Genomic DNA, 12,375 nt, shown 5'->3' with positions numbered 1-12,375 from the left:
TTCGACGAACGTGCTTTTCATACGAAGCCTCGAAAACGGGGCTATTTCTTCATGTTACTGAGCGGACAGTCGCTGTTATCGGGAAATGGGTGATGATATAGATACTGTTTATAATTCTGTTTAAAATGATTTTCAATCACGTAAACAATGAAATTAAAACAGAAATAGGTAAGTGGATTTTATGAAATCTTATATTTGCCGAAAATAGTCAAGTTTTCGCTTCCTTGGTCCCTAATCTGGACGTTAACAACGAGTTAGCTTACATTTTTTATTTACAACAAACTTAAATAAGTTGTGAATGCATTATTTTAAATAATGTGAAAAAACATAACTTTCATATTTATAAACCATAGGATCAGACCTTTCAATGGTGTATAACATGTAGTAGCAAATATATTTTACAAGCAGATATTTTCTTTGATAAATGTTGGCTTCATCTATCACACAAGAGTCTCTGGGAACTCAGTGTCCCAGCAGTAAACACTTCTGGTTGACTGGTGTTGAAAGAGTTAATGAACCAAAATAAATACACAGTCAATACTTATAATTAAATTTGACAATGAAAACATGTTTTATCTACATTAGTTTAACCCAAAACAGTTATAAATATATATCAAAGCAGACAAAAATGATGAGATTGATAAACATTCCAGGTGTAGTAATACATACAGTGGCTTGACATGATCAGGTGATTTTTTAATTTATGCACATAACATGACATGCCTACAAAGTCGGAAGCCAATCAATGGAGAGTAAGATCAAAACAATGTTCACAGGACCTGTCAAATTAAAACAAGAGGCAAGACGCAGTATAACAGTCAGGAGAAGGTTGTTGTTTCAAATGACATGGTCAGTTACCGCCAGATTCAAACATTAGTTTCCTGAGAATGGGAAGACACAGTTGGAAACATGAAAGTTGTGGAACCGAGGTGAGCGGAGGGAAGGGGGAGAAACGGCGATCAAGCCTGGACGTTTGCTGTTTCATTTCTTCTCGGCCTTCGGTCTCAAAGGGTTGTTTGGACATTGAATATGCATGAATTCAGCTAAATGTCCTGAGCATGACAATACATGTGAACAGACATGAACAGACATGAACAGACATGGACACCCTGCTCAAACACAATAACAGTACACTGACTGACTATCTTATTTCATGGTTAAACCTGAACATCCTACACATGCAGATATTGTTCCAACTCTACCCTCAACTGGTGTTACCAGAGAAAGTAAGGTACATGGTGCAGATAAGGTACAAAAGTTGTGAGCAGGCTGACCCCTCAAAATCTGGTGAACACATCTACTATGAATCCTTGTTTTTGTTGCAGAGTCTACTGGTAAAATATGAAAATAAAACATACTTATAAAATCTTTAAAGATAACAAACAAAATAATTGGGGGAATCATAAATAGCAAAAGGCATATCTACAGAAGATGATGAATATGTTTACCAAGTTTCTTAAGCTAAAGATATCTCTGAAATACCTTTCCAGTTCTGATCTGGAAATGAAAAAAACACTGTTTTCATTCAGTTCAGGGACTAAATCCAAATTCATGAAACTTACACAAAATAAAATATAAATCTGGGGGAAATCATAAATAGCCAAAGGCATATGTACAGAATATGATGAATGTGTGTACTAAGTTCCATAAAGATATCTCTAATACTTTTCGGGTCCTGCTCTGCAAATGAAACCCACTGCTCAGTTCAGAGACTTAGTCCAAATGTACAAAAATTACATAAAATATATTAAAAATGCAGGGGAAACCTAAATAGCAAAAGGCACATCTACACCATATGGTGCTAAGTAAAATCCTAGATATTTTATATATTTGTATACTTATCCTGCATTACTCCTTAATGCATATACTGATACTTCTTGACAGAAAGAAAGAGCTGTGTGAGGTCTTGCTGAAGATGTTGCTTCAACTAGCTGAGTGGCTAACTTTATCACACACCTCCCATGTGACCACGGAAGGGGTGACGTCACAGATCAGCACATTACTGCTAAACGGAAACATCTTAAGGCATCATGGGGAGGCAGCTCTGCAACAGGTGGGCCCCTTTAGACGTAGTAATGCAGGATATGTTACAAATATAAAAAATATCTAGGATTTTGCTAGATTTTTTAACTTATCCTGCATTACTCCTAATGCATCCTTATCCGACGGCACGGTGGAGTGCATACTTTCAGAAGTGATCTTCAATAAAATTCTCCAAAAATCTCAGCCAATCAGCGAAGGCTATGACTGGCATTGAGCAACCATTCCTGTTGTCTGGGAGAGGGAGAGAGTTACATATGCAGTCACAGATGATAAATGAGATTAAAATCAAGAACTGATGTCCCAAGCCTAATTGTGTGTAGCATGTAGCCTCCAAGTCAGGGGTGACACAAACTGGAGAGGTCACAAGGCCGGCTCTGGATTTGTGGAAGTGTCAATGGCATCTAGTAGTGGTGACCAGTCTGGCAACCATCTAAGGGTCAAAGCTGTGTACGCCTTCCACATCTTCTAAGGTGGCATTTCACAGATAGTGACTGGCAAAACGGCGTCTGAACACCAGAAACAGCCTTCCATAATAGAGCATATGGAGCAGTTGCTGTGAAGCGCCATGGTGGAGGCACAAACATGGTGCATGTTGCTGGCTCTCGGAGGATCCAGTCATGTTGCCTCTTATGCCTGAAAGATGATGGCTCGATGTCGTCGATACTGGTATGAAGAGGCGACCGGTCTTCTTAGTCCGGTTATGGAATGGTTCAAAGGGTACACCGCTCAGCAAGGTGAGGACCACGTTCAGATCCCATGCTGGGGGTCTAAACTTAGCATTCTGGTCTTCCGGCCGGAAGGAGCGAAAGTAAATCCTGGAGTTCCAGGATCTTCATCATATTCCTATCTTCCTGAACTGCCAAAACAGAGTTGAGGTCCACAAGGTATGTCGCGGTAGTGCTTCAGATGAAGCTTGTGGTGCAAGAATTGGGGAAGCCGGATCTGGTGTTTTTCCTTGCAAAATTTTTGAAGGAGTGCCACTTATCGCCGTACAGACTTCTGGTAGATGGTCTATGCGCCAAAGTAATAGCTCTCACCACCCTAGCCGAGTAACCCTTGGCACATAAGGCTTTGTAGATGGACCAGACATGTAGATGCAACCTCTGTGGAGCTGGGAGTGGCCATTTGCTGTGGGGGTGGATCAGTAGATTCGAACATGTCTGGGGGTTGGAGATCTTTCTGAAATCAATGAATCAGCCTCTCGCCGGCCACAAGGGCATGACCAAGGTCAGGTCGGGGCTCATAAAGGTCCTCATCAGGAGAGTGGGCATGATCCGCAATGTCGAAAAAGTGGATAGGGAAATCCTTCTTTCTGTACTTGGGAGCCTTGAATGAGGGTGTGAGAGAGAGCTTAGCGAAGTTCTCATCCAGTGCAGTGATCATGACCTTGTCATGGGGTCAGGAAGGACAGACATAGGGTCCGACCAAATAGTGTCTTTCTTGTCGACACCTGACCCCGGTGATGGTGCCTCCACCTCAAACCGGTCAGCGAGCCATTCGCAACCTGGTTCAGCCCTAAGTGGGAATTGGCCTCCAATACCAATCCTTCATATGCAGGGATAAAGGAGCCTTCTGATGAGTCCAACTGACATCCCCTAGAGCGCTGAACTGGAGAGCAGCTACAAGAATGGCGTTTAAATCAAGAAGACTTGCTCTCACTACGTTGGGAAGAGGGGCCAGGTGAGATGGAGCAGGCTCAGAAATGTCAGACATTTTGGAATGACATTGTTTTCGTGCCTGCTGTGACTGCCTTTTCTTAGACACTTGTAAGTATTTCTGAAAGCTGCAGGGGTGCAGATGGAGGTGCAATTACAGCACAAGTGATGGGGGTCCCATCCAGACTTATTACGGCGACACTTACTATAACTTGGCATGTTTTTGCAATAATAGCAGAGTGCAATCAATGACAATGCATCCCAGCCCGATTATATTCGTTTCCCCCTGCCGTGTTGGTTTATGAAAATCAAATTTAAGCAAACAATGCAAAACACCACCACTTTAATAAACACAACTATTGCAAGAATATGTCAGTCATGAGGTACCAGGCAATACAAAGAATACAGAACGCATGCCACAAAAAATGCGTGACCACAGCCAAAATTCAAAATAGCTACTTAAAACAAGAAAACGCCCGAGATTACCGTGGTGAAAAAACCCACAAGGAATCAGTGAAAAATGTGAGAGTTCAACACATATGTCTTCCCTCTATGGGTGACAGCAGTAATGTGCTGATCTGTGATGTCACCCCTTCTGTGGTCACATGGGAGCTGTGTGATAGGGTTAGCCACTCAGCTAGTTGAAGCAACTTCTTCTTCAGCAAGACCTCACACAGCTCTTTCTGTCTGTTAAGAACTATCAGCAAATGCATTACGGCCATGGTCATATTTTTTAGACAAGCTTGTTATTAGCAACTATATGGTTACTTACAGGATGAAAAGATGGTCATATGTACATTTTCATTTTGCAGTTGTACTGTCTTGAAGTTCCTTCAGCTTTCCATTTAGCATTAAATCTTTTAGCCATGGTATTTGCCCCAAAACATGTGAATTTTCTTCGTTATATTTTGCAGCCTAAATTTCCTGATAAATAAAATAGTTTCAGATACAATTGTTGCCGATCCTTGCATTAAAAATCCTATAAAGTTATATCATTGGGTGTGTCTTGACCGAATCACCGGTCGATTCCAAGAAAACGTGTGTACAGCTGATTGCTGTTTCCGGCTTAGTTTACGAGAAAATACACAAGGTAATCTTAATCCCTAGATATAAAACAATGCCTAGCAGAACAATCAATACTATTTAAACGGTAAATAAACATGTCTGGTGATTTTTTATCTCAAATTTCGAATTTGTACTGACGAAGTTTCTCAGCACCCGTTCGTTTGCCGGACTTCGCTGAAAGGGTACGGTGTAATTTTTTTCTGCGCATAATATTCAAATTTCTTTTTTTCCAAAATATTGAACCCGCTAGAGGGGGGTGCGCATTATACATGAGTGCGCACTATACTCAAGAAAATACGGTATGTATTTAGCTCGCCAAGGCTCGCTAAATACAATGTTTATTCCTAATGTAGGATATTTACCATCCCCAAACACATTCGTGTGATAACCTCTATATATTTATGTTATTTTCAATCTTGTTTCGTCAGCTTTCTCAGACAGACAAAAAGGCTGTTTACTTTTCCAGAGGCCCTTTTGTGCCCAGTTAAATAGAAGACATGCCTGCCCTCATTGTTTTGTTCAATAAACTGTCTATTTCAAGAGACTTTTTATATTTCTTTAGTGTTATATAGCATTGTGTAGTGTCCCTAGCACAAATGTTTATGATGAGTTTGAAACAAAACCGGATGAAAATAAGAAAATCCCTTTTCAGGCATTAAAGTGCTGAAATAGACCTTTTATTTTCTTACACCACTAAGCACTTTAATTGCACTTGATTTTTCAACAAAAGTGCGACACAAATGTGACCAGGTCGATTAAGAAGTAATGCAGAATACGTAAATAATGTGTGTACCACGTTCTGTAAAGTCATTTCATATGGTTTCCGAGTTCTGCTCCAGAAACAAAATGTGACAGATGGAACCTGTTTCTATATCCCCTGCCAACTTTGTTGGGGCTGGGGATAAGGTTCACTCCCATTATGACAATCATCATGATGACTACTGAAAAAAGGAGGGGCTAAAATGAGCCTACCTATGGAATAATGGATTACGATAGTCATCATCTGTGGGAATCCAAATGTGAAGTGTTAGCTTCATTGGTCCAGTGGAATCTGATGAGAAGATGTTTACGATGGCTAACAGACAAACAGGCCACAATACAAGCTCACCTGATAATCAGTCAGGCAAACTGAAACAAAACCTTAAAGCACATAGGCACACCACATAAGGCATATTGGGAAAAACATATTCCATATGTATACTCACCCCCATTAATATTTGCACTTATATTGGGAGGTATATGTTCATCTTTTGATCCTAATGCGAAATTAATTGCTGACGTTTGATGTAAGTGTTGAACTGAAGCTGGAAGTTGTGTTTTATGAGGAGATATTTGTCTTTGTTGCCCACTATGATCAGACACTGTTCTCCTGGGAGGCATTCCGGTGTTGCCCCGTCTATTATGAGGAGGGATATACCTGCAAAATAAAAATCAATTGCAATCAATTATTGATCTCTCCACTAAAGTTCTAATGATTATTGACCTTCCATTATAATTTAAAATTGTCTTAATAACCAAAAAATGAGATAGTCTTGAAAAGTTAAAAAACAATGGCAGTGGCTAAAAGAAACAAACAATCAACATAATCTGTACAAGTTCGAGTACTTTTCTGCCCTAATATGGAGGTCGAACAGCTATCATTCTTTGTTTCAGAACCATTGAATATACCATGTAGTATTTACTGACTTTGTTGAAATGTTGACATTGGGCTTAATGTTGCTTTTAACAGTTTTCCAATTATATTACAGTATGTCATCTTAATGTGGGAGGAATGCCCTAAGGGATGCCGGTCTCAGACGTTTACCACCTTGGTGAAACCAACGAGCACAAGTGGTATGGTGTTGACAAACCTAGAAACATAATCCAGAAGCCAAAAGAATGTACAAAGGAACATTATTAAATGGGGGGGGACTATAACTATGTAGGTACAAGAAGACAAAGTCATCTCTATCCCTTGTCCTTGTAAAGATGACTGTGAACCGAATGATTTTCTCTTTTCTTTAAATATATTCAATAACTTCAAGGCCATGAAGTATTGGTGTTTTTCAACAGAGCTTTTCATTTGATCACTGATACACATAATATTTGAGAAAAACTTTCAATTATTTTTCTGTAACAAAATAGCAAAAAATATACAAAGAAAAAATTCCTGGTTTGAAATGTGACCAACCATGAGATAAGGGACTGTATGGGTAAAAATAATCATATTTTGCTTTCCCATTATATTATAAGACTATAGTTTCTTAGGATCACAAAAATACAATTCACAAGCCTCAACTCGTATTTACATGGCACCAAATATTTGGACTCATTTTCTGCGAAGTCCCATTTTGCAGATTTATAACTGTTTATGTAATAATTGCAGTTTTTAGATACGTCTGATTAATTGAAAGTACACATTTGCGCTGAAATGTTTTGAAATAATGTTTGTACAGTCTGCACACATGGCAATTTTTAATGAAGTAAGCTGACGTCAAACGTCTTTATGACATCACAGCCCAATTGCATCCTAGCCCATAAGGTCCATTTTCTCCTCGTGGGTCACATATGACGCCTTGTAACACAATCAAAAGAAACGCTATCAATAGGGTTGACTATTGGGTCCATTTCCACATTTGCAAATGGATTTTAATAGTACTTCACACTATTGCAATAGTATTGTGGCAGTACAAAACCAGCTTTAAGGCCTGATAATAAACAGCGTTAAAAATTTGCACTAGTCCCATCATCCTTGCCAAATGGCCCAATAGTTAAGGTATCATAGGAACCTGTAGAAATTTGCCCATTTGGGTTTTGCTGTGTGTCATAAGGACTAGTGGACTGAAACTGTTAGTTTCTATTTCTGATGAAGTACTGGCGACACTGTGAAAGTCAACTGGTTTCCTAACTGTCGCAACTCAAACCAGTGAGAGGTAACTCTAATCTGGAGTTGACATTATCCTTGCAAATTAACACATGGCAGGTTTGAAAATTGCCAGCAAAGTTTTTTTAGGCATAATTCATGTTATATTTACAACTAATTGCGACTATTGAGACTAATGATTGTAATGCATACTATTGACATTGCTGTTGGCGTTTGCAAATTCCTATTGATATAGTACAATCGAGGAGCAAACAAATGCAATACATCGATTGTTTGATGTATTGTTATACTCCTCGCAGTCAACCATGTAGCCTCGCCTGACCATCCCACTTCATTTAGTTGCACCACAAAAACAAGCATATTTTGCTGTGGACCTACTTTAGCTGTAATTATAACAGGATTATATGATGTATGATACAATGATTCCTCAATATACTGCTGCCATTGGGGTCCAAGATCTCGACTCCATGTTCTAGGAAAGAGAGTTATGTAGATGTTCATTGCTGATGATCAGTACAGTATGTAATGATGGTAGTTATGATTCAAAATGCACACGTAAAAAAGTAAAAACAATTATTAGTGTAAATGAATCAAAGTACAGAGTAATATTTTACGCCTGGATGTTACACATGTATGATGTATGATACATGTATCTCAGATGCTTGTAAAAATTTCATGAAAAAATATTGAATGATTTAGGAGTAACCTTCCGCACCCAAGTCCAACTTGTTATTGCTTTAGAAATCCAAAACTTCCTGATTAACAAAAGGCGTGGGTTAAGTGCATGAAGCATGTGCATACAAAGTTTCAAGAAGAAATATTAACGGTTTACAAGTTATCCTCAGGAAACAAAATGTATCAGATGGACGAGGGCCATGGCCAGAGGAGGAAACAAGAAGGCTCTGCAGCTCAAAACCAGATCATTGAATGTTTCTGTTTCAGCTTTCTGTGCCTTATGGTTCTCAAGGATAAGGTTTATAAACTGTTTGTAAAGTGTGTTTTTGGATGGTAAACATTCTGTACAAGGAATAGATATTGTATTACTATTTAGAGAGCATTGGCCACTCAAATATATGGTGTTTATTGCTAATTCAGGATATTTAATGTCTGATAACACACAAGTCCTTATCATGTGACGTCATTCCTAAATTCTTTGACAAGAAAAGTAGTCTAATCTCTAACGAATGGTACCAAAACACAATGTTTTTCAAATTTTCCTGAAATGTGTGCACTGACATATTAAGTCACGACTCACAAGGTCAATGATTGATCAGTCTAACAGTCAAAAGGAGTAAAAATAGTTTGAAATTAGTTTTTTAGATGGTGACCTGTCAAACATTAAGTCAACACAACAACAGCCTACACATTTTTTTTTCATGACAGGGCAACAATTCCATGATATCCTCTCACACTTGACAGAAATATTGCAAAGAAAGCCACCAAATGCATCCCAAAATTGCAACATCTCAAATTTGAATTGGTTTGACCAGCATTGTAAATTTGGTTTAAAGCCGCAGCAACATCAAAATAGTTCATAATTTTAGGAAGCTACTAGTCATATCATTCATTTAATAAATCTATGACCTTTTGCAATATCTGAAATACGCATTTCATTTCAATTTATATTTTATTGATAGATTAAAAAATTATTCACTATTTCTCGCAATGTTATTGAAAATACAATTCTCGAACACACACTTCAACAACGGGTCCACATCAAACATGTCAAAGAGCAAAAGAAAGACATGTCAAGCAAATCTTTTAATATATTGCATAAAGTAATAAATAATAATAACATAAAAGAAATAATATCTGAAAATTGTCAAACTTACATCAAAGTTATTATTTTGTGCAATCTTTTTGTGTGATCACACATCATGTAAGTCAAATGACACGATGTTCAATGCCAAATTATATGCATCAAAAATCTTTGTCACAGCTTGTAACCTGGCACAATAATGCAACTTCTGGTTGACTGGTATTGAAAGAGTTTAGGCACAATCTTAAGCATTCCAATTTGCATATGGCTGCTTAACTCTTTTAACACCAGTCAACCAGAAGTGTTTACTGCTGGGACACCGAGTTCCCAGAGACTCTTGTGTGATAGATGAAGCCAACATTTATCAAAGAAAATATCTGCTTCTAAAGTATATTTGCTACTACATGTTATACACCATTTGAAAGGTCTGATCCTATGGTTTATAAATATGAAAGTTATGTTTTTTCACATTATTTAAAATAATGCATTCACAACTTAATAAAATTCGTTGTAAATAAAAAATGTAAGCTAACACGTTGTTAACATCCAGATTAAGGACCAAGGAAGTGAAAACTTGACGATTTTCGGCAAATATAAGATTTCATAAAATCCACTCACCTATTTCTGTTTTATTTTCATTGTTTAAGTACTTGGAAAATCATTTTAAAAAGAATTATAAATAGTTTCTGTCATCACCCATTTCCCGATAACAGCGGCTGTCCGCTCAGAAACATTAAGAAATAGCCCTGTTTTCGAGGCTTTGTATGAATAACACGTTTGTCGAAGAATGGCATATGACACATCGCTGGAGAGCTTATTCCTTCATCTCCACGCTCGTAACATTGCCTGTTTTTTTATCCTAGGTATAACAAGCAATTTCATTGGATTAAAATTGGTTTCTAATGACGCTTTCTTGCCAAAATCTGCTACAAGTTTCGTGATTGGTCTATTTTGAGCATGTGACCTAAGGCAGCCAATCAAATCACAGCTGTGATACCAAGCTCATGTTTATAAAATTTCACAAGTTGGCGAAAGATTTTTGTTAAATTGTGTTATTCTGAACGTTTTAAACAGGAAATCACGATATACAGTCGTGCCTCGTTTATACGGACACTAGCGTCATTTCACAATTCGTCCGTATAAACGAATTTCCGTATAACTGAAACCAGCTTCTTACTGGAAGAGTTACTTCCCTTCAATTATGCAACTCATGACAAAATTCCTTATACATATACATATACGTTTGACGATTCTATGTCAACATGAAATTCTCGCGATCACGCGATCACATGCGCGTGAGCCTTGACGGTGACTGGTCAGACTGGTTCCATGTAAAAAAAATACCCGAGAATAGCGATCAGCTGCTTCGCTTAGGGTTATTATTATTTTAAATATGTTTAGTAAAGGCTGCATTTAATTAAGAAAATAATGGAATATATTATTCCTGATAAAAAAAAATAGTTTCAGATACAATTATTGTCGATCCTTGCATTAAAAATCCTATAAAGTTATATCATTGGGTGTGTCTTTACCGAATCACCGGTCGATTCTAAGAAAACGTGTGTACAGCTGACTGCTCTTTCCGGCTTAGTTTACGAGAAAATACACAAGGTAATCTTAATCCCTAGATATAAAACAATGCCTCATAATGTTCTCGTAATACGTAATGAAGTTCACCATGTACATGTACAATAAACAAGCTCGTCTCAAACGTAACTCAGTGTCACTGGTTAATTGACTTCTCACGAATCAAAGATATTACCACCAGCGGAAGTGTACTGTCCGGATAAGTGAGACAATTTTGAGTGCATTTCAGTGTTTTGTGTATGAAAATGACCGTCCGGTTCCGGAAACTGAATTTCCGGATATACGGGTAAATTTATATAGTAATTATTTCGTTATGAATGAAAATCGTCCGGGAACTGAGGTTTCCGGATATCTGAAGTCCGTATAAGCGGGGCACGACTGTATGTTAAAAATATGGAACTTCGTGAATGTATCGTGCTAGGTTACGAGTGTGACAAAGATAGTTCATACATATATTTTTGCATTAAACATCGTGTCCAAGCCGAGAATTCAAGGCGACGAAAGCTGAGATGTCATTTGACTTACATTACACGCGATCACACAAAGAGATGGAAATAATAACTTAGATGTTTGATTACTTTTAGATATATTTTTGTTGATTTTATTTATTACTTTGTATGATATATTTAAAGATTTGTTTAAAAGGTCTTTATTTTTCTCTTTGATATGTTCAATGTGGACCCGTTGTCGAAATGTGTGTCGGAGAATTTTATTTTCAATAACATTGTGGGATACAGTGAATAATTTGTTAATTTATCGATAAAAAATGATATATTGAAATGGAATGCGTATTTCAGACATTGTGAAATGTGATAGATTTAATAAATGAATGACATGATAGGTAGGTCCATAAAAATATATACTGTTTTGACGTGACTATGGCTTGGCCGGTTAACCGGCCAACGGTGTCCGGGGACTCGATGCTTCTTGGCTGGAAAACTGGCCTACGGTTTGAAAGAGTTAATAAAACAGAAATTTAGGAACAATCTTCAATTTGTGTTGGACCAGGGTTTCCCCTGACGCAGAATTCTTGCGTATATGACTCCAGAAATAAATGACTGCGTCATGACTGACGCAATTTCAAAATATCTATGTTGTTGTTTACCAGCTTTGGAATAAAAATATTACAACTACTCACCTGAACTTAATTTATAGACATTTTCTGAAGACAATATATGCAAACATCTTAAAATTTACGTCTAGTTTTTAATTAACCTCGTTTTTAGAAGTAACATAACTTCACATAACACCACTGCCATGGGCTAATTTGCATAGCCTGTCACATGACCAGACTTTTCTCTCGTTTTAAAACAAACGCTAAAATCAGAACAGCCGGGGGGTTTACATATTGTTTTGCATAATTATATAGATATGCTACTAAAACTGTGCGACTGTGAGGTACA

The 12,375-nt window shown here is 37.6% G+C and overlaps 1 protein-coding gene across 2 annotated transcripts in view; it reads right to left on the bottom strand.

The window, feature by feature from the left end:
* Positions 1–12,375, bottom strand: part of LOC139456409 (ataxin-2-like protein) — a 157,084-nt gene that overhangs the window by 82,188 nt on the left and 62,521 nt on the right. For both annotated transcript variants that reach the window (XM_071238111.1, XM_071238112.1), the window contains exon 9: positions 5,969–6,180. In XM_071238111.1, the coding sequence (XP_071094212.1) occupies positions 5,969–6,180 (212 nt within the window). The remainder of the gene's footprint in view (positions 1–5,968; positions 6,181–12,375) is intronic.

Source organism: Haliotis cracherodii, unplaced genomic scaffold (genome assembly GCF_022045235.1).
Source record: "Haliotis cracherodii isolate W230 unplaced genomic scaffold, xgHalCrac1.p SCAF_11, whole genome shotgun sequence".
NCBI lineage: Eukaryota > Metazoa > Mollusca > Gastropoda > Lepetellida > Haliotidae > Haliotis > Haliotis cracherodii.
This window is presented reverse-complemented; position numbering and strand designations above follow the sequence as displayed.